The following is a 20,839-nucleotide window of genomic DNA, read 5'->3' as shown; positions in this document are numbered from 1 at the left end:
AACGAAGACCTATAGATGTGAGGGAGGGATCCCTACAACAACTAGGGACTGGGAGAAAGATGGACATCTCCTAGCAGAAATTGTAGCAGTAAAAAGACAAAACACACAACATAGAACATAAAGGTCAAAAGACCTAGCTAAACTGACTGAGAACGGTTACAAAGCACCTGGCTAGCTTAAGAGTAGAAATTACAATTAAGTCCAGCATGGCCAGAAGGGCGGAGCAGGATTAAATAGGCAAAAAGGTCATGTGACCAGCAAAATAAAAAAAACCTAACAGGAGAGTTCTAACAGTTAGTCTCACACGCCAGCTCAGAAATGCAATATTTAAGGGGACAGAAACATTGAAAATTGACTAATAATCTTTATATGGTGCCAACATATTCCACAGCACTTGAGGTGGGGGTGACACAAAGTACAGGGGCTTATTTACAATAATCCTCCAGCCATGGGATGAGGGATAGATAAAGGCTGCATGAGCTCGTCACCAGCCAGTATTTGTAGTGGTTTTGGGTGCAGTGGAGTTTGATGGAGAATTATGTTCAGAGAATTAGCAATTGGGTTATCTATAAAAAGGACTTAGATTAGGGAACGGGATAGGCCGCCCTAAACAGATGTGTTTTTAGGGAGCGCCTAAATCTGTATAAGTTGTGGTTCGTCCTAATTTCTTGGAGTAGAGCATACCAGAGCATTGGTGCAACTCGGGAGAAGCCGGGAGTGGGAGGTGCGGATGTTAGTTAAAAGCTGCTTGCGGAGCGTAGGGAACGATAAACAGAAATGCCTTTTTGTCCAAGACAATGTGCATTACAACTACAATCTGGACATCAAGAATGTTTTAAACATTTGCTCAGTTCTTGGGAAGACCCCTGTTTTTTAAAAGATACATCAAAGAACTGGATCCAATCTTGAGCAACAAATGGATCTGGCAAGGTTTAACAAAAATTAAATGCACATTCGGAAAAAGTGCAAGTTTTAGGAATAAGACTTTGGTCCAAACACCATAATTTTTATTATATTTATGGCAGAATATTGGTGTTAATGCATTGAGGACTTTGCCCCCAATGACAGTACTATGCATTCCCAGAGTCATTAAAGTTCATTCCCTTATCAGTCACTCATCAGCATCTAAGCTCCAATCACAGGAGGTGGGGGCTCTGGAAGCAGCCGAGCTATGACATTTTTGTAACCCACTTAGAAGTGAATAGTAGTTACAGAAACTGTTTAACTTGAGGGCAAAACAGAAATTATATTTAATCCAGAGCTAAGTAGTACCTATTTTTACAAATTGGCAAGATACCCAGTTCCCACTTCGCCACAGCAAGTATTCTTTCCAATGTAGGAGACATAACTACAACCACTAAAGTCACTGTTCTCAAATTTTCATTTTCAAGCCATAAGTGGGCACTAGTAATGGCCAGTCTTGGTGTGCCCACACACACAGGTGCTTCTCACAAAATTAGAAGATCATCAAAAAGTTAATTTCAGTTCTTCAATACAAAAAGTGAAACTCATATTATATAGAGTCATTACAAACAGGGTGATCTATTTCAAGTGTTTATTTCTGTTAATGATGACTATGGCTTAAAGCCAATGAAAACACAAGTGTCATTATCTCAGTAAATTAGAATAATTAACAAAAAACACCTGCAAAGCCTTCCTAAACATTTAAAAGGTCCCTTAGTCTGTTTCAGCAGGTTCCACAATCATGGGGAAGACTGCTGACTTGACAGATGTCCAGAAGGCAGTCATTGACACTCCACAAGGAGGGTAAGCCACAAAAGGTCATTGCTAAAGAAGCTGGCTGTTCACAGAGTGCTGTATCCAAGCATATTAATGGAAAGCTGAGTGAAAGGAAAAAATGTGGTAGAAAAAGGTGTACAAGCAACCGGGATAACCGTAGCCTTGAAAGAATTGTTAAGAAAAGGCCATTTAAAAATTTGGGGGGAGATTCACAAGGAGTGGACTGCTGCTGGAGTCATTGCTTCAAGAGCCACCACACACAGACGTATCCAGGACATGGGCTACAAGTATCTAATTCCTTGTGTCAAGCCACTCATGACCAATAGACAACGCCAGAAGTGACTTACCTGGGCCAAGGAGAAAAAGACCTGGACTGCTGCTCAGTGGTCCAAGGTGTTGTTTTCAGAAGAAAGTAAATTTAGCATTTCATTTGGAAATTAAAGTCCCAGAGTCTGGAGGAAGAGTGGAGAGGCCACAATCCAAGCTGCTTGAGGTCTAGTGTGAGGTTTCCACAATCAGTGATGGTTTGGGGAGCCATGTCATCTGCTGGTGTAGGTCCACTGTGTTTCATCAAGACCAAAGTCAGCGCAGCCGTCTACCAGGAAATTTTAGAGCACTTCATGCTTCTCTCTGCTGACAAGCTTTTTGGAGATGGAAATTTCATTCGCCAGCAGGACTTGACAACCTGTCCACACTGCCAAATGTACCAATAACTGGTTAAAAACAACAATATCACTGTTAGATTGGCCAGAAAACTCGCCTGACCTTAACCCCCCGAGAGAATCTATGGGGTATTGTCAAGAGGAAGAGGAGAGACACCAGACCCAACAATGCAGGCGAGCTGAAGGCTGCTATCAAAGCAACCTGGGCTTCCATAACACCTCAGCAGTGCCACAGGCTGATCGCCTCCATGCCACGCCGCATTGATGCAGTAATTGATGCAAAAGGAGCCCCAACCAAGTATTGAGCGCATTTACTGAACATACATTTCAGTAGGCCAACATTTCGGATTTTAAAATTATTTTTCAAGCTGGTATTATAAAGTATTCTAATTTAATGAGATAATGATTTTTGTGTTTTCATCGGCTGTAAGCCATAACCATTAACATTAACAGAAATAAACAATTGAAATAGATCACTCTGTTTGTAATGACTCTATATAATATATGAGTTTCACTTTTTGTATTGAAGAACTTAAATAAATTAACTTTTTGATGATATTCTAATTTTGGGAGATGCACCTGTATATGCACACATACATATTAGGTGAACGTTGGAATAACTTCCCGATCTTGGTGGGTCCGGTTCGCCATCTAACGTATGGAGGTGTCCCTTGTTTTCATAAGTGATACTTTGGTGCAAGGGTGAGGGGCAGCTGTGTATTCTCAGTTTTCAGTTTGATCAAAAACAGAAAGGTTACTTACCGGTAGCCGGTTTTTCCTGGAACCATGAGAGCACACCTTGAGAGAGGGATCCACCCCACCAAGGACAGGAAACCGTCTGAAATAAAAGGGCGGTACCTCTCCCTCGCTTCAGTTGATTACAGAGCATTGAGAGGACTTCCAGAACAGGTTAGACAAATAACCAAACACCTACAATATACATAAGCACCCCAAAAATAAAGTGCACACCAGGGGGTGAGAAAACAGGGGGGGGGGGGATATGGGTGCGGTCATGGGTTCAGGAAAAACCGGCTACTGGTAAGTATCCTTGGTGTTTTCCCCTCACCCATGACAGCACACCTTAAGAGAATTTTGGAGAATATGAGCACCCTAGGGAGGGACCACCACCTGAAGCACCCTTCTCCCAAAAGGTGAGGTCAAAGGAGGATAGATCCCAACCTATAGTGCTTGTAGAAGGCGGATGGTGCAGACCAAGTAGCGGCTTTACATATCTGGTCAATTGAGACATCTGCCCTCTCCACCCAGGAGGTTGCTACAGCTCTGGTGGAATAAGCTTTAATACCGTCCGGGGCCGGAATGCCTGTAGATATGTAAGCTAGACAAATGGCCTCTCTAAGCCACCTGGAAATAGTACCATTTGATACCTTTCCTACTCCCCCGAAAGGGCCAGAAACAGGGAGTGGTCCTTCCTCCACTGACTAGTCATGTCTATGTACTGTAGCAAGGCTCACCCGACATCCAGATTGTGGAATCTAACCTCCCCGGGGTTTTATGGATTGCTGCAGAATGAGGGTAGCACAATCTCTCGATTACAGTGGAATCTGGACACTACTTTAGGAAGGTATGCCGGATCTGTACATAGGACGACCTGGTCATCATGGATTTGGGTGTATGGGGGATCAACAGAAAGGGCCTGCAGGTTACTCACCCTACGGGCTAATGTTAAGGCAACTAGGAGAATGGTTTTAAGGGTTTGGATCTTTGGAGAGATAACCTGCAGGGGTTCAAATGGGTTGCCAGAGAGTGCGTTTAAGACCAAATTCAGGTCCCAGGGAGGAATTGTGAGAGTCCGAACTGGTCTAGATCTGGCACAGGATTTAATGAATCTAGAGACCCACCTGTTCCCTGCCAGGTTGCAATTATAGAGTGCCCCTAGAGCGGACACCAGAACTTTGAGTGTTCCTATAGCCAACCCCAGGTCACGCCCCTACTGCAAAAACTCCAGGACATCTTTAATTGGAGGTTTATCTGATAATGGGGTATCTATAAAATCCAGGAACTTTCCCCAGATTCTGCTATAAATCTTAGTTGTTATAAGCTTTCTACTACCCAGTAGGGTAGAAACTAGGCCCGGTGAAAACCCCTTATTACTCAGTAACAACCTCTCAAATTCCACGCCGCAAGTTTTCCATCTTGTGTTTTGTGGTCACGTGACCATCTGCCTTTATATTCCAGCTCTGCCCTTTTGGCTGTGCTGGACTTCAGTGTTGTTTGACTGTTTTGCTAGCCAGGTGCTTCGATGCCTATCTCTGTCAGTTCGCTTAGTCCTTCTGGGACCTCTAGTACCATTTTGTCAGTTTATCTTTTTGTGTTCTGCAACAACTTTCTCTGTTCAGGAGGTGTCCCATTTTTGTTCCAGTCCTTAGTTCTTTTAGGGACTCCTTCCTTTATTCTATAGGTCTTCGTTCAGACTAGCCGAAGACTAAGGCGGGTCCGTTCGCAAGGAACAGACAGCCCGCTACATCGTAGGGATTCAGCTTAGTCTTACTGTAGGGACAGCTTTCCCCTTTCTTTCCTTAGTACATGTTGCAGATCATAACAGTAAGTCCAGCCCAAAAAACTAAAAGGAAAGAAATTCAGGGATCAGTATGGTTTCCGTCCAGGATTTGGCTCAACGCTAGCAGGGATTGTCTCTGGAGGTGGCTGAGCTCCAGCAACACGTGAGTAGCTGTTCTGGAGCGCATTTTGTGGAACCCAAGGTAGGACTGCCTGATGTTTTTTATGGTAAACAGCAAGATTTTTTTTCCTTTAAAAATGCTTGTTTGTTATATTTTCATTTGAGACCAAAGGTCCTCTGGGAATGAATCACAGCACATTGGTTTTATTATGTCACTTTTGCGCAATGAACCACAGGGATGGGCCTTTTCTCTCCAACCTAATGATTCATGCTTAAGGTCAGTAGAAGAATTTTTTTCTGCTATGGCTCCATTATATGATGATCCTGATCAAATCTCATCTGCTGAGGCAGAAATCAGGCGTTTGAATCAGGGGTCAGGTGATGTTGAAAATTATTGCACACACTTCAGGTGATGGGCCTCAGAAGTTAAATGGAATGATCCTGAAATGTCTTTCTTGCTGGTCTGAGTGAAAGGGTTAAGGATTTGCTAATTGCATTCCCCGCACCTGAGACTCTGCAGGATGCCATGCAATTATCTGTTCATGTGGATAGGAGGCTGAGGTCCAGGCAGAATGAGGTAAAGACTCCTGTAATGCCAGGTCCTAGTCCCCAGAAAATCTGCTCAGACGGCGGAGAACCGATGGAGGTTGGGGCGATGTCACTCCACTCTCAGGAAAGAGACTGGAGGTTCGCCGAGGGATTGTGTCTTTATTGTGGTAAAGCTGACCATTTGATTAAGTATTGTGAGCAACGTTTAAGTAAGGAAAAAAAAAGAAAAAAAAAAAAGGGGGTCAGGTACACCCGCATTACTTGTTTACACTCTGCAGAAGTATTTCTTTCAGGGAGTACTACTTTGCAGGGAGATTTGATTGAGTTTCAGGTATTTGTGGATTGTGGTTCAACACTTAATGTGATTGATAAAGGGTTTTTGGAAAACCTTAAATTGAAATCCAAACCTTTGTCATCACCTATTTCTGTGATTGCAATTGATAACACTCCCTTGAAATGTATTACTCACAAGACTGCTGCATTTCCCCTCACTAACAATGGAGTTCACCAAGAAATTTTGGACTTTGTTGTTTTAGATAATTTACCCTCTCCGGTCGTTTTAGGTTTGCCTTGGTTAAAACTGCACAATCCTTTACTGGACTGGTCTACTGATGTGATTAAGTCTTGGAGTCCGAAGTGCTATGATAAATGTTGTAATGGTCGCATTGCGGCTGTAGAAAAAGGGGAATTGCCGGTACCTATTCAGGATTTTTGGAGGGTTTTTTCAGGAGGAGGAGTCGCAAGTTTTACCTCCTCATAGGGATTATAATTGCGCCATTGAGTTTGTTCCGGGAGCTACTCTTCCCAAGAGTCGCTTGTTTAATCTGACTATCCCTGAAAGAAAGGCCTTGGAGGAGTACATACAGACTAGCCTGGCTGCTGGTCACATTAAACCTTCTAAGTCGCCTGTGGCAGTTGGATTTTTCTTTGTTAAAAAAAAGGACGGGGGTTTACGTCCATGTCTGGATTTTCGTGAAATTAATAAGATTACCGTACGCAATTCCTACCCACTGCCGTTAATTCCTGACTTGTTTAACCAGTTAGTGGGGGCCAAGTGGTTCTCTAAAATTGATCTCCGGGGGGCATACAATTTGTTACGAGTGAAGGAGGGTAATGAATGGAAAACTGCTTTTAACACTCCGGTAGGTCATTTTGAGAATCTGGTGATGCCTTTTGGTCTTACCAATGCACCTGCATTTTTTCAGAACCTTATTAATGACATCCCAAGACCTTTGATTGGTAAGAACGTGGTTGTGTATTTGGATGACATTTTGATTTATTCGCCAGATCTGGAGTCCCATTGGCAGAGTGTACGTGAAGTTTTGCAGTTATTGAGTGATAATTCACTCTTTGCAAAGCTAGAGAAATGTGAGTTCGCTGTGCAGAAAATAAGTTTTTTGGGATACATTGTCTCCAGCGAGGGCTTTGAGGTGGACCCGGTGAAGGTTCAGGCTGTGCAGGAATGGCCTAGGCCTATTGGTTTGAAATCTATAAAGAGATTTTTGGGTTTTGCCAATTATTACAGGAAATTCATTAAGAATTTTTCTGTAATTGTTAAGCCTCTAACCGATCTCACCAGTAAAGGTGCGAATACCGTCCAGTGGACTACTGAGGCCATGGAAGTGTTTATGTATCTCAAAGAGAGGTTCAGTTCTGCCCCTATCCTTATGCAGCCTGATGAGACCAAGTCTTTTTTGGTCGAGGTCGATGCTTCATCGGTGGGGGTCAGAGCAGTTTTGTCTCAGGAGAACAGGGATGGAGTACATCCTTGTGCCTTTTCGATAAAAATTTCGGAAACCGAACTGAATTATGATGTTGGTAATCAGGAGTTGCGGTCTATTAAACTCGCGTTTGAACATTGGCGTCATTTTTTGGAAGGCACTAGATTTCCTATTCAGGTTTTCATAGATCATAAGAATTTGATCTATCTGGATGCTGCCAAGCGCTTGAATGTCCATCAAGCTAGGTGGGCACTTTTTTTTCTCGGTTTCATTTTTCTGTTACCTAGATCCCTGGTACTAAGAATGTTAAAGCCGATGCTTTATCTCGCAGCTTCTCTCCTACGGTCGGTGCCGAGGAGGAGGAGAGCATTTTACAGGAAGGAGTTGTGGTGGCGGCATTGGACTCCGTTTTGGAGAATGGGATTCTGAAAGCTCAAGATGATGCTCCATCTAACACTCCCCATGAGAGATTGTTCATGCCTAGAACCTTTAGGAGAGATTTGTTTGTGGAGTGTCATGAGTCTCGGTTGGCAGGTCATCCAGGAATTTCTGAGACCAAGAGACTCATCAGTTGCAGTTTTTGGTTGGATGGCAGAAAGAAGTCATCAAGTGGGTGCGTCAATGTACTGTGTGTGCTAGGTCAAAGGCTTCACATACTCCTGCTGCGGGGTTGCTTTGCCCTCTGGAGGTTCCTAGTGCGCCTTGGACGCATCTCACTATGGATTTTATTACTGATCAGCCTGTGTCCGAGGGTTTTACTGTCATCTGGGTGGTCATGGACCGTTTTAGTAAGATGTGTCATTTGGTTCCATTCATTAAGTTGCCCTGCGCCAAGACACTCGCTAAGGCGTTTGTTAAGGAGATTGTCAAGCTTTATGGCGTTCCCACGGATATTGTTTCTGATAGAGGACCTCAGTTTGTGGCTCGCTTTTGGCGTGGTTTTTGTGACAGGTTGGGAGTCCATTTGTCATTTTCGTCTGGGTATCATCCTGAGTCTAATGGACAGACTGAAAGAAAGAACCAGGATGTAGAACAGTTTTTGCGTTGTTTTGTGGTGGACAATCATGAAGTGTGGTCTGAGTTTCTGCCTCTCGCACAATTTGCTCTTAACAATCATACATCCTCCTCTGCTGGGTGTTCTCCTTTTTTTTGTTGTAGTGGGAGACATCAGTCTTTTGGTTCGTTCTCCAAATTGGGGTCGGCGGTGCCGGAGGAGGAGAATTTTTCCGGTCATTTGGAGAGAGTTTGGACTAATGTACGTTGCAACCTTCAAGAGGCTAACAAGAAGTCCAAGAAGTATTTTGACAGGAAACGTAAGGAGGTTTTGTTTACTGTGGGTGACATGGTTTGGTTGTCCTCAAAGAACCTGCGGTTGAGGATTCCCTGAAAAATCTGGGTCCTAAGTTTGTGGGTCCATTTAAAGTGCTTCAGGTTGTTAACCCATCTGCTGTTAGGTTGGATGTCCCTACTTCCTGGAAGATTAATCCTGTGTTTCATGTTTCTTTGTTGAAAAAGGCTGATGTGTCCGATAGGGACGTCACTATCACAGTTGCTCCTGTGGTGGAAGACAGCGAATATGAAATTTCTCGTATCTTGAATTCTAGATGGCATAGAGGGAGATTACAGTATCTTGTCTCCTAGAAGGGTTTCGGTCCCGAAGATAACTTCTGGGTAAGGACGAATGATGTCTCTGCTTCTAGGGTTGTTAGAGCTTTCCATAAGAGGTTTCCGGATAGGCCTGGGCCTGGAGGATCCTCATAAAAAGAGGGGGTACTCTTAGAACCCTCCTGTTTGTTTTTTCCCATCTTGTGTTTTGTGGTCACGTGACCATCTGCCTTTATATTCCAGCTCTGCCCTTTTGGCTGTGCTGGACTTCAGTGTTGTTTGACTGTTTTGCTAGCCAGGTGCTTCGATGCCTATCTCTGTCAGTTCGCTTAGTCCTTCTGGGACCTCTAGTACCATTTTGTCAGTTTATCTTTTTGTGTTCTGCAACAACTTTCTCTGTTCAGGAGGTGTCCCATTTTTGTTCCAGTCCTTAGTTCTTTTAGTTTCTCCTTCCTTCATTCTATAGGTCTTCGTTTAGACTAGCCGAGGACTAAGGCAGGTCCGTTCGCAAGGAACAGACAGCCCGCTACATCGTAGCGATTCAGCTTAGTCTTACTGTAGGGACAGCTTTCCCCTTTCTTTCCTTAGTACATGTTGCAGATCATAACAGAACCAGGGTCTTTTTGAATAAAAAGGGGCAATCAGAATTATCCTTGCCCCATCCGACCGAATTTTCCCTCACAACTGCCAGAATCATTACTATTGGGGAAAAAGCATAGGCCTTCCTGAACTTCCATGGAACCTGGCGTCTACAGCATAGGGATTCTCTGTCAGGTCTAGTGAACAGAATCTCTCCACCTTCCTGTTTGCCCTGGTGGCGAACAAATCTATGTCCGGTAACCCCCATAGTTGGATAATCTGCTGGAAGACTATCGGGTTTTATTGCCCACTCTCCTTGTCTTAAAGTGTGGCGTCTGAGAAAGTCTGCCTTTGAATTCTCTACCCCCCCTGATGTAAAGAGCACTGAGGGATGGGAGATGCTGTTCCGCTAGTTGCAGGATTCTGTTTGCCACTACCATCAGGGAGCGTGATCTTGTTCCTCCCTGGTGATTTATGTAAGCCACTGTTGTCCGATTGCCGGACCTGACCTGGACATGGTGACCCTGAATGTGGGGAAGGAAGTCTATCAGGGATTTCTCCACCGCCCAAAGTTCTTTTAGGTTCGATAATGCCCCTATGTCGTGACATGCCCAGTGCCCCTGAACTGAAAGATCTGCCAGATGACTAACCCAGCCGGAGCCACTCGCATCTGTTGTAATTATATGGTCAATTGCTTTGGACAACTGCATCGTCAGATTTACCCTGTTTGTCCACCATGAGAGGGTGTCTACTGCTTCTAAGGAAAGAGATAGTCTTTTTTCTAAATGTCCGTTGAAGGATCTCAGTGCTGACAGGACCTACCACTGAAGAAGCCTTGGGCCCATTTGACTGCTCGGAGACAGGACGTCATGGAGCCCAGTAGGGACATTGCTTCTCTCAAGGACATCACCGGAGACTATGGCCCTTGTGACCAGATTGATTTTCCAAACCTTGTCTTCCGGGAGGAAGCAGGCTTGGAGTTAAGAATTTAGGGTCAGGCCCAGAAATATTTGAGTCCTTAAGGGGGTTAGTTTTGATTTTTGAACATTTATGAACCATCCCAGCCAATGTAAAACCACCGTGACATCCAGAAGTTGAGTGGAACAGTGGTCTTCTGAACTCCCTATTACCAAAAACTCGTCTAAGTAGGGAACGATCACTACGTTTTTGATTCGGAGAAAAGCTGTCACCTCCGCTATCACCTTTGTAAACACTCTTGGAGCTATCAAGAGACCAAAAGGTAGGGCAGTAAATTGGAAATGTCTCAGTTCCCCATGAATGAATAGGGCTACCCTTAGGTACTTCTGGTAGTCTGGATGGATTGGGACGTGATAATAGGCATCCTTTAGGTCGATCACTGCCATGAAACAATTGTGGTGTAGGAGTTTTACTGCTGAGTTCACTGATTCCATTTTGAAAGTCTGGTTTTCTATCAGCTGATTTAGACTCTTGAGGTTGATAATGGTCCTTAATGACCCATTTGTTTTTTTATCACAAATAGGGGGGAATAAAGTCCCCTTTTCCTTTGTGATTCTGGAACTTCATGAAGGACCTGTTTCCTTACCAATTCTAATATCTTCGACTCCAGGGCTATCTGTTCCTCCGTGGACTTCCTCCTGGGGGTGATCATGAAAGTTCGGTGAGGAATCTGAGTGAAGCGTATCTTCAGGCCGATCCTCACAATACTCAGCACCAAGGGATTTGATGTAATGGCCTCCCAAGCTGGAATAAAATGGGATAGCCTTCCACCGACCTCTAGCCTGGCGTCATTGGGAAGATTTTTTAGTACTGGAGGATGGTCCTCCAAACATATAACCAGACTCTTTTTTTTAAATATGGACTCCCATCTCGTTCTATCTCCGGGAGGGTGACCACGGTTAAATCTCTTCCTCCGAAAGGAAGATCTTTTTGTGTCCCCTGAGAACCCTGGGAAACTTCTCTTCCTGTTGCCAGCTTTCTCCAAAAGCTCATCCAGCTTTTGGCCGAATAGGAGTTTGCCGTCACAAGGGAGGGAACATAACTTAGGTTTTGACTTCAGGCCTCCTGGGCAACCCCTTGATCCACAAGGCCCGTCTGGCAGCATTAGATAAGTTTGCTGATCTGGCAGAGAGTTTAACAGAATCCGCTGAGGAGTCAGCAAGGAAGGCTGACGCTGCCAGCATTAGAGGTAGATTGGAGAGGATTTTATCTCTAGAGATCTTTTTATCCTTGAGCTGGTCTTCTAATTGTTGAAGCCATACCATCAGTGACCTAGCAACACAAGTGCCTGATACCGCTGGCTTCAGGCCCCCTGCTGCAGCTTCCCAGGTGTGACGTAGGAAGGAATCTGCTTTTTTATCTAGAGCATCTTTTAGAATGCCTGAATCCTCCAGGGGTAGAGATGATTTTTTAGATGATCGGACCACAGACCCGTCAACTTTGTGAATTTTATCCCAAGACTCAGAGTCCTTATTCTCAAAGGGGTATCTCCTCTTAGAGGACGAGGGCAACACTCCCGATTTTTCAGTCTTCCTCCATTCCCGGGTCTATAAGGGCCTGAATTTTAGGGTTCACTGGAAAGGAGAGTCTTTTTTTCCTCCAGGCTCACGAACCTAATGTCTTCAAGGGATCTGGCTGCTTTCTCCTCCCTTAATCCCATGGTTGACCTGACAGCTCTCACCAAATTGTCCGTACCCTCAATAGGGAAACAGGGTCTACCATTATCTGATGAAGAAGAGGATGAATCACTGAGACATGGATCCTCTGACTGGGAGGATGAATCATAGTCAGAGGAGATATACTTATGGGATCTCTTCTTTCCTTTAAGTAAACCCTTCAGGGAACCTTGTACCTCTGTACGGACTATGGACCTCAGATTAGATGCAAAATCTGGAGTACTCTCCGCTATGGTTCTATTAATACAGCCTGAACAAAGCTGTTTCTGCCAATCTATGGAAAGGGGAATTTGGCATAAGGCACATATCCTGTGCTTCTGTTTGGCACTACTCTTCTTAGGCTCCTAGGGGATGAAGCACATAATAACTTCCCATTACTATTAAGTGACATTCACGAAGATCACTCACCCCTGAAGTCACAAAATGGTACCGGATTTGGAGGCTGTGGCAGAATAGGAGATGAATCCCTTCTGGATGGCACGGAAGCGTCCGACACCTTACTTCTCCGGCTGCCGCTACGGTTGCTTGAACGGCTGTCTGTGTCAGAGGCGTCAGCTGTTGCTGTTCCTGACTGTCCTGATCTGCCATAGCTACTAAGACTATGAGCTGGAGCACAAGCAGCGCTGGTCAGGTTATCCCCCCACTTTAAATAGGGCACATCCAGAACCTCCTCCGGTTCAAGTGCCTTCTCCTCCCTCCTGATGACGCCCGCCAGCCGAGGCTTCAAAAAACGTCCGGCAAGCACTTACAGGGCGCCGCCATGTTGGATTTGGGCGTCACCCCCCAACGTCACTTGGCAAGCCTCTCCCAGCGTACAAGGCACCGTGACGTTAGGCGCGTCACACCCGGAAGTTGCTGCTCCATGCATGTGGCCAGCAAGGAGCTTGCGGCAGGGGAGAGGGTGGTGCAGCGGCCTGCAGGGAGCCAGAGCCCTCCTCACCGCCTGCGCATGCTCGGACACGGCCCCAGGGAGCCATGGACGGCACTTATGGAGCCTGGAACCCGGTTCACAGGCTGGCGCCCACTCTTCCATATTGGAAGAGACCCAGGTACTGCATCATCTTCTCTCTCAGACAGGCTCCAATCAAGGACAGGAAACCAACTGAAGCAAGGGAGAGGTACCGCCCTTTTATTTCAGACGGTTTCCTCTCCTTGGTGGGGCGGATCTCTCTCTCTCAAGGTGTGCTGTCATAGGTGAGGGGAAAAGAGTGTGTGCCAAGAGGGCATAGCTGGAGGGGCACATGTACCTCATGTAAGGAGGGAGGGTCGGGGGAAGAGTGGGGAGCAAACTAAAGGTAACCCACACTTATGTATGCATGTGCCTTTAAGAAATATTTACTGGTCTTATGGGTCTGTGCATCTGTTAAAAGGGAACCTGTCATGCCTTATCCACTATGTAAATTGCCCCCATTGCGTTGTTGGTGATGCAATGTGAATCACTAGCACGCTTTTTTAATTAAAATTGGCGCTAATATCATGAGTATATAACACTTTATACACTTATATCCTACCTGCTCGTTCAGTCATAGGGGTGTGATCCTCGCATTCAGTCAGGGCTGGCGCTGCCCACGCATTTGAATTCTGCTCCAGGCTGGCGCTTAAGTAAGTATGAAGTATGTATGGGGCCCCAGGGCTGAGCTCAGGAGCGGTGTCTTGTCACTCACTGAGCGCAGCTCCGGGCCCAGCTCGCTGCAGTGGCTCATTTTCCCTGGCTCCTCGGCGTGAGTGGGGAAAGAGTCCTTAAAGACAGGGCTAGGGCAGCAAACTTGATATTTGTCCATAGATTTGCATGTGGCAGTGTCTCCAGTACGTGTGGAAACTGTCACCACTCCTACCAGACACAGGGACATGTGAAAGAGCCCTTAGAGACAGGGCTAGGGCAGCAAACTGGATATTTGTCCATTGTGAAAGCAAGCAAAGCTATATGATGTAGTTCAGTCATATATTAACATAACAAAAATTAGTTTCAAGCAGACAAGTAGTTTAATTTTATACTATTTCCTGGTTCTCATACCACAGAGATTCCATGGAATCCTTCAGTTCTTCTTCATTGTTTCCTTTGTTGTCATTGCAGTCTGATATAAGATCTCAGGGACGCTCTGTGCCATATATCAGAGAAAAGAAAAAAAAAAAAAAAAGGAAAAGTTGCTGTCTAGAAAGATGGGGAGCACTGGGCGTAGTATAACTTTCAAAAGGTCATGAAAATGCTTACACACTAAAATCATCATAAGACAGATAGAAAGCCTCAATTAAGTGTCATTTCCATTTCACTACGAGATCTATGTTAAACACCTACCAGGGCAGACCGGCAACATGAAACAGAACACCAAAAATTTTTAGCACTCACAAAATATCCCTTTGAAGAGGTAAATTTAACACTATGAGCTCGGAATGGAAACCGGCAGTGAGAAAGACTGTATATTTTATTCTAGCACCTTTCAATTTCTTCAAAAGAAAAAAGATGAATGTTCAATGATTGGCAGATGACTGTTTACCCAGCCATGGCTTACTTTAGAAACAGTTAGACAACCTTCACTTTACATAAAAGGGGAAATAAGATTCTGAGGAAATATTTTTCCTTCCAGCCAATTTACATCTGTAGATGGTCAATTTCTTAAAAGCCATAACTAGTAGGACAGTGGAGCATCCAACATGTGGTAGGAATACACAGTTCTGTGCACCTTTCAAGTCCACCAACATGATGGACATACGCAAACAGAGCTGTTGTAATAGTGGTGATCCTAGCGATTAGAGGGGAAATTTATAGAAGCGCTACATTACCAAAATAAAAAAAAAATAAGAATACAAACAAAAGTTTATATATTTTATGGCATATGGATGAATATAAGTATGTAAGCCTTTCTAGAATGAATTAGAATGAAGATAAATCCGAGAAAACGTTACCTACACATTCCAGACTGACTCCTCCATACTCATTTACTAAGAATATATTGATGTAACATGAAAAAGTGAAAAGTTCACAACACTTTGAAAAAGCAGACATTTCTCAAAACAAAAGTCCTGAAAATAGATACTCAAAGATAAGTTAGGACAACATGGAACAAACTTTATATTTGGGAATGTAATGTGAAGAGAAGCTCCCCCAGTAGGTAAAGATCGGAAAAGTCAGCTACAGCTGCTCACTTCCAGTCATCGGGACACTGCAGGGAGCAGTTACAGTCATCGCTCACTACACAATGAGCGCGCTGCAATCAGTCACCGGCACATTGACTGCAGGCAGTCAATCAGGGTGCAGGAGGAGCGCTCACTGGTGTCTTTCAGCTGTCAATACAATTGAGGATACGAGATACGGGACAGCACTTCTGGGGGTCGAAGTGACGTGCAGGAGTGTGATGAAGTCACATGATTATGCTGCGGGCGTCACTAATGCGCCACAGAGTGAGAGAAGACAAAAGCAAGTTAAGTACTCCATGGAGCCAAAAAACAAGACATTTTTATTGTAGGGGGCGGGCTAATGTGAGGGCAAAGTATGGCGTGACAGTATGGGGAGGAGGAGAAATATGAGAGGGGGACAGTATAGAGACAGGGGGCAGCATGAGGGGATAATGTCAAAAGGGGGCACTGTGCGTGGGGGACAAGGTGGGGGCAATGCGGAGACTGGAATAGCATGAGGGGAAACTGTGGTGGTTACAGTTCATAAAAGCAGACAGACAACATGGCAGTTCTAGTTCATAAGGGCACATGGGGTGACGGTTATAATTCATAAGGGCAGGCAGTGTTGAGGCAATATATTATATGAGATGACAGTGCAAAGCCAATGTATCATAAGAGGGACAGTGTGGGGGACCTTTTTTTTTTTGCAGGGAGCACAGTGAAGCGCAATCACTTATTTAGGGATACAGCATAGGCCAGATAGTTTTATTCAAGAACATTGTAATGACGTATCAGAATGCGCTGAAGCCCGGAGAAGATGGAAGTCTGAAGACGAGCTGTGGATGAAAAAAGCCATTATAGAATCTGGACAAGATGGAAAGGAAAAGAAAAAAACGACTTAAGTCAGAAGACATCATCGGTAAGATACATGGATGCAAAGGTTTATTTCTAATACTGCATCGAAATCATTACTATGGTTCCTGATAACAAAAACAAAAAAAAAAACAACAAATTTATTAGCTTTGGAAATACAGCAAAATTAAATTCTAGCTCTACAATTGGTTTCAAATTTACAACAGGGCTCCCATCTTCTTCAGAAATAAAGCAGAACATAGGAAAATAACTGTAAGTGCAGTCTGAGTAGAACAGTCCATGGCGCAGTACCAAGTGTTTATTATAAAATGTAAATGGAAGGATATTCCTCTTTTAAACTATTATAAAATAAATTCTGAAAAAATCCATATGGCCATAGTGACCTGGATTTCATCTTTCCCTGACTGAACATGGAAGGGGTTCTCAAGACTTCCACAGAAGAAAGATTTCCCTTCCCTCATAAAAAGAAAATGTAAATGTCATTTCAATAAACTCCACACAAATATTAGAAACTTTGTAGTATATCTTATCAGAGAAATCAGCTTCCTTTCTCCACTTAGTCACTTCTTAACCGTCCCCTGAATTCACTATTCACTCTGAAAAAACAGCTACAATCATTTTTTTTTCGAAGCAAGACAGACTGCCAGCTCACTGAGGCATCAAGTTACAGCATCTATTATTCTCAATGTAGACCGGATGGGGGAGAAGTTGTAAAAAGCATTCAGCACAGTGAAACCAGGAAGATTAATCTACAGCTTCAAGAAACTATTTTAGCTCACTCCAGTGATTGATTCACAGCCACACGGCTCAGTGCTGCTGTATAATGTCATCCTAGTCGCTGTTGCTTTTGTGTCATGCTCTACAAAGAAAGAAGAACGGGAATCCATTTTTCTGTATACAGTGTACGGGAAACATCCTAGCAGCTAGTCTCCATCCAGCAGCTCAGAGACAACTGAAAATTAGATACAGCCTATAAATGAGTAACTGGTTTCAAAAATGTAAGAGATAAGTCATATAAATGGACACACAATGCACCTTTTTTTGAAAGGATAATAATTAAAGTGTACCCGTTTCATTTATCTAGAAAGTTAAAAAAAAGCCAATGCCTGCATGCTAAGGTTACTCATTTTAAAACTTTAAAAATACAGGAGAAAAAAAAATGCCACCAGGTTATCAAACTATTTTATTCCAATTAAATTTGGCAAATACAGTGGCCACAGATGTGACAATTTGTCCCACTGTTCACCAGCCATTTATCAGTTTGTTCATACAAGCAATGACAAATCATCTAATTCTAAAATCAAAATGATGAGTTTTCTGAACAGCTGGTTGTTTACATTACAATTGTAACTGATGTAAATATACGATATAAGGACATTTTCCTACTGGCAGCCCTGGCTGAAGACAAGTTTTACTATAAATGTTGCAATCATTCATACTAGGGCCAATTATATGATGATATTTGATGTAGAATGTATAAATTATAGTCAAAAGGTTAACCGGGAACCGATCAGCACGGAAAGGCAATTCTGTGCAATCTATGTACACTGTGGTAGATTGAGCAGCCAAGTGAGCCAGAGGTAGACTCAGGAACGTTTCTCGTTTTAATCTTCTGCTGGTTTATTAAAAAAAATATGGCATAAACCAGTGCAGGGTTCTATAAAATAAACATGGCCTTTCTGGCATAACGGGAAAACAAAATATAACATATAGCTGCAGGATCCTTCCACTCAGGAAAAACAGGTTTCAGTAATTAGTCTATACTATAAAACAGAGCTCTGGAGCTCTCGCCCCCGGGCACACTAAACACTGAATGACTCAGAAGGCTGACTATTTACCTACCTTCTAAATCCCACCCTGGTGTGGAGATATGGTGAACAGCCTCCCACCCGCTCTTCAGCTATTCACATAAAAATCTAGCCCTTAAAATGTTCGATTAACCCCTTTCAGCACTTAGTGTGCTGGAGAATTCTCCCTAGGTTCATATCATTGAAGCCAACAACTTCAGGGATGCATATCTCCTATCCAGTACTTTACCAGTGACTTGGTCACAATACCATATTATAGAGCAGGACAAGATGAACAGATATATATATATTAGTGCAAAGATTCAGTATACTTTGTAATTTATTCATTAAAGTCCCTGCTCATTCAAGACCTAATAATCAATTGGGCGGTCCTGAAATGTCATCCAAAGCCTTACCTCCATGTTCATGCTTGGGTCAATCACCACCCAAGGTGTATCTGCACCCTTGGGCTATGCTCACAGATCACCTCAAAGACTCTTGGATAATAACTCTTTCCAATTATTTTCTTGGGAAATCCACTTTGCTATTCATATGATGAGTGTTTGAGCTTTTTTTTTTTTTTAAATCCCTGAAAAGGGGTTTTGGGACAAAAAAAATGACTGACGGAAAATGGGGGGAAAAAAAAATATTTGAATTGGAGCATCTCCAAACTAAGCACTGTTGCATCAAAAGGCTGCAAAGAATGAGTTGCGAAAAAAAAAAAACTTCTAAAACCACTTCAGAAGAAAAAAAAACAACAACTCCAAAAAGAAGTATTTCCTGAAGGAATTTTTAATTTAAAAACTTTTGGGTTTTGAATGCCTCAAGAAAAGAAAATACTGTGTGAACATGGCTTTGGCGCTCTATTTTTTCCTTACATTGCTTTTTCTGTCCTGTGGTAGTCATTGACTTTTGGAGACCTATTTTTCAAAACTTTGCATGTGGTTCATGGATTTTGCCCAAAATAAAATACGCTCTATTTTAGTCTTGCACCTTTTTATAGCATAAAGTCACATGTTCTGTTAAAAATTTGCAAGCAACTAAAATTTAGGCAAACATTTCTGCCATGCAAAAATAAACAAAACAACCAAAAAAACAAAAAAAAAAAACCACACACACACACTAACAGTAGTACATTTGTATAAAAACTTGACTTTTTAAAAAGTTGAAATTGACAAAATCGGCCGCTGACATTTAATAAAATAAAAGACACCTGTAATGGATAATAACAGAAAAAGCGGTGCAAATTAAAAGAATTTAGCATAATAAAAAACAGGCTTAAAACACCAAAAACAAAACGCAAAAGTAATAATGTATTGAGGCTTTGGTGTCGAAAGTTACTATTGGCTTAATTAACTAATCTGTATATTTGTTCTAGTTATAGGGAGGAATGTAAGAAAACAGCAGAGTAACTAACTCTATAACACATGAAAAAGCACAGACTGCAAAATTTGGTGTCAGAGTCAGGGAGGGATACTTTAATTTACAAACCAAATGCTGAAAAGCTGGACATTTTTGTGGGCTGAAGTGGGATGTAAATGAATATTGGACAGTGTAAAGTTTGGTATTTCCTGTGGAGTAGCAGCAGCCAAACATTAAATATATCATTAAACTATGGCTCCCTTGTTAGAATACATGGAGTATGTTACAGATAAAGATAGCATTCATGCCGACTAGGAAATCTTCAGTGTTAGGACACGTGAGGTCTGTAGTTTACCAACATTCAGAGGATTCAAAAGCGTTTTCTGCTGTTTGACAAATTTGGAGCATTTTTTGACTGTCTAGTCCAATTTTATACCAGAAATTTGGGCCAAATTTTTAATTAATGGAGTCACGTTTAGGTCATACCCCCTCATCAAACAAGGCACAAAATAAGTATAGTGCAAAAGAGAGATTTTTGGTGCAATTAATTTAGTAAATATTTTACAGGAAGGGAGATTCTGCCAAATGTGCCAGAATTATGGGTCAACTTGTACCAAAAAAAAACCAAAAACCATGGCATGACCTAAATATGATATTGTGTGCCCACAAAATAGGCCACAAAGTAAGCTAATAGGCGGCATAAGGTTAGAATTTACCATGCTAAATTTGAGGAACTTTAACCCCTTTCTGATATTGGAGGTATATCCAATGTCTGGTCATATTTGCAGATGCTGACTGTGTTATACCGCTTCACTGTAGGAAGGGTGTTCTTTTGACTTGTATACATGGTTTTGAGCATATTGGAGACACATTTTCTTGTTCTTTTAGGTCTATTTAGGCAAGTTTTGGCATGGGGACCTTCAGAGTTTAGGATGCACCTTACTGTGCAAACTAAATCTTCAAAGTCTGCTGCCAACAAATCTTGTTGCATGTTTTTTGCAATCAGTCGAGGGTTTTTGACCACCTACCCATATGCTGACAAAGTCATTAGGTTAGAAATGAAAATAAAGATTATAAAAAAACCACTGGACGGATTTCATCAACAAAGGTATTATTTTACGCAGTATAACGGCGCCCATCTGACAGTGTATGTGGTTTACTAAGCACAATCCTGCTGACAGGTGCACTTTAAGTACTGAAGGAAGACAGTAAACATTCAATAGTGTCGTCATTCATTAGCTGCGGCTTTCTGTCATCTCAGTCACTGCTTATGCAGAGCGCGGCAGTCCAGAAAGAGTTTGAACTTTGCATAGGCAGCAACTGAGTTGACAAAGATCATTTCAGTTTTTTCATCTCAGCTGCTGCCTATCCAGAGTGCTGCAGCTGATAATAAACCGCTCTCTGCATAGGCAAATTCAGGCAGAAACATACTGTGCTGCTCCGAGAAGAAGTGGTGCTTGCTGGCGCCACTCATTTGACTGTGGAGGCAAGTTTTACATCCCCATAATATTGGCACCCGGGGCAACCATCCCTGGGGCCTATCCACGCTTTTTAT

At 42.9% G+C, this 20,839-nt stretch overlaps 1 protein-coding gene across 4 annotated transcripts in view; it reads right to left on the bottom strand.

Moving 5' to 3' along the window:
- The window catches only part of KIAA1210 (KIAA1210 ortholog), a 131,876-nt gene that overhangs the window by 94,425 nt on the left and 16,612 nt on the right, over window positions 1–20,839 (bottom strand). The window contains exon 2 of one of the 4 annotated variants that reach the window (XM_073641174.1): window positions 14,163–14,247. The exons of the other annotated variants lie outside the window; for them this stretch is intronic. Coding sequence (XP_073497275.1) covers window positions 14,163–14,176 — 14 coding nt within the window. The 5' untranslated portion in view covers window positions 14,177–14,247. The remainder of the gene's footprint in view (window positions 1–14,162; window positions 14,248–20,839) is intronic. 4 annotated transcript variants of the gene reach the window in all.

The sequence above is a fragment of the Phyllobates terribilis genome, unplaced genomic scaffold (assembly GCF_046119375.1).
Source record: "Phyllobates terribilis strain yellow unplaced genomic scaffold, ASM4611937v1 Scaffold_7__3_contigs__length_470593459, whole genome shotgun sequence".
In the NCBI taxonomy this organism is placed as follows: domain Eukaryota; kingdom Metazoa; phylum Chordata; class Amphibia; order Anura; family Dendrobatidae; genus Phyllobates; species Phyllobates terribilis.
This window is presented reverse-complemented; position numbering and strand designations above follow the sequence as displayed.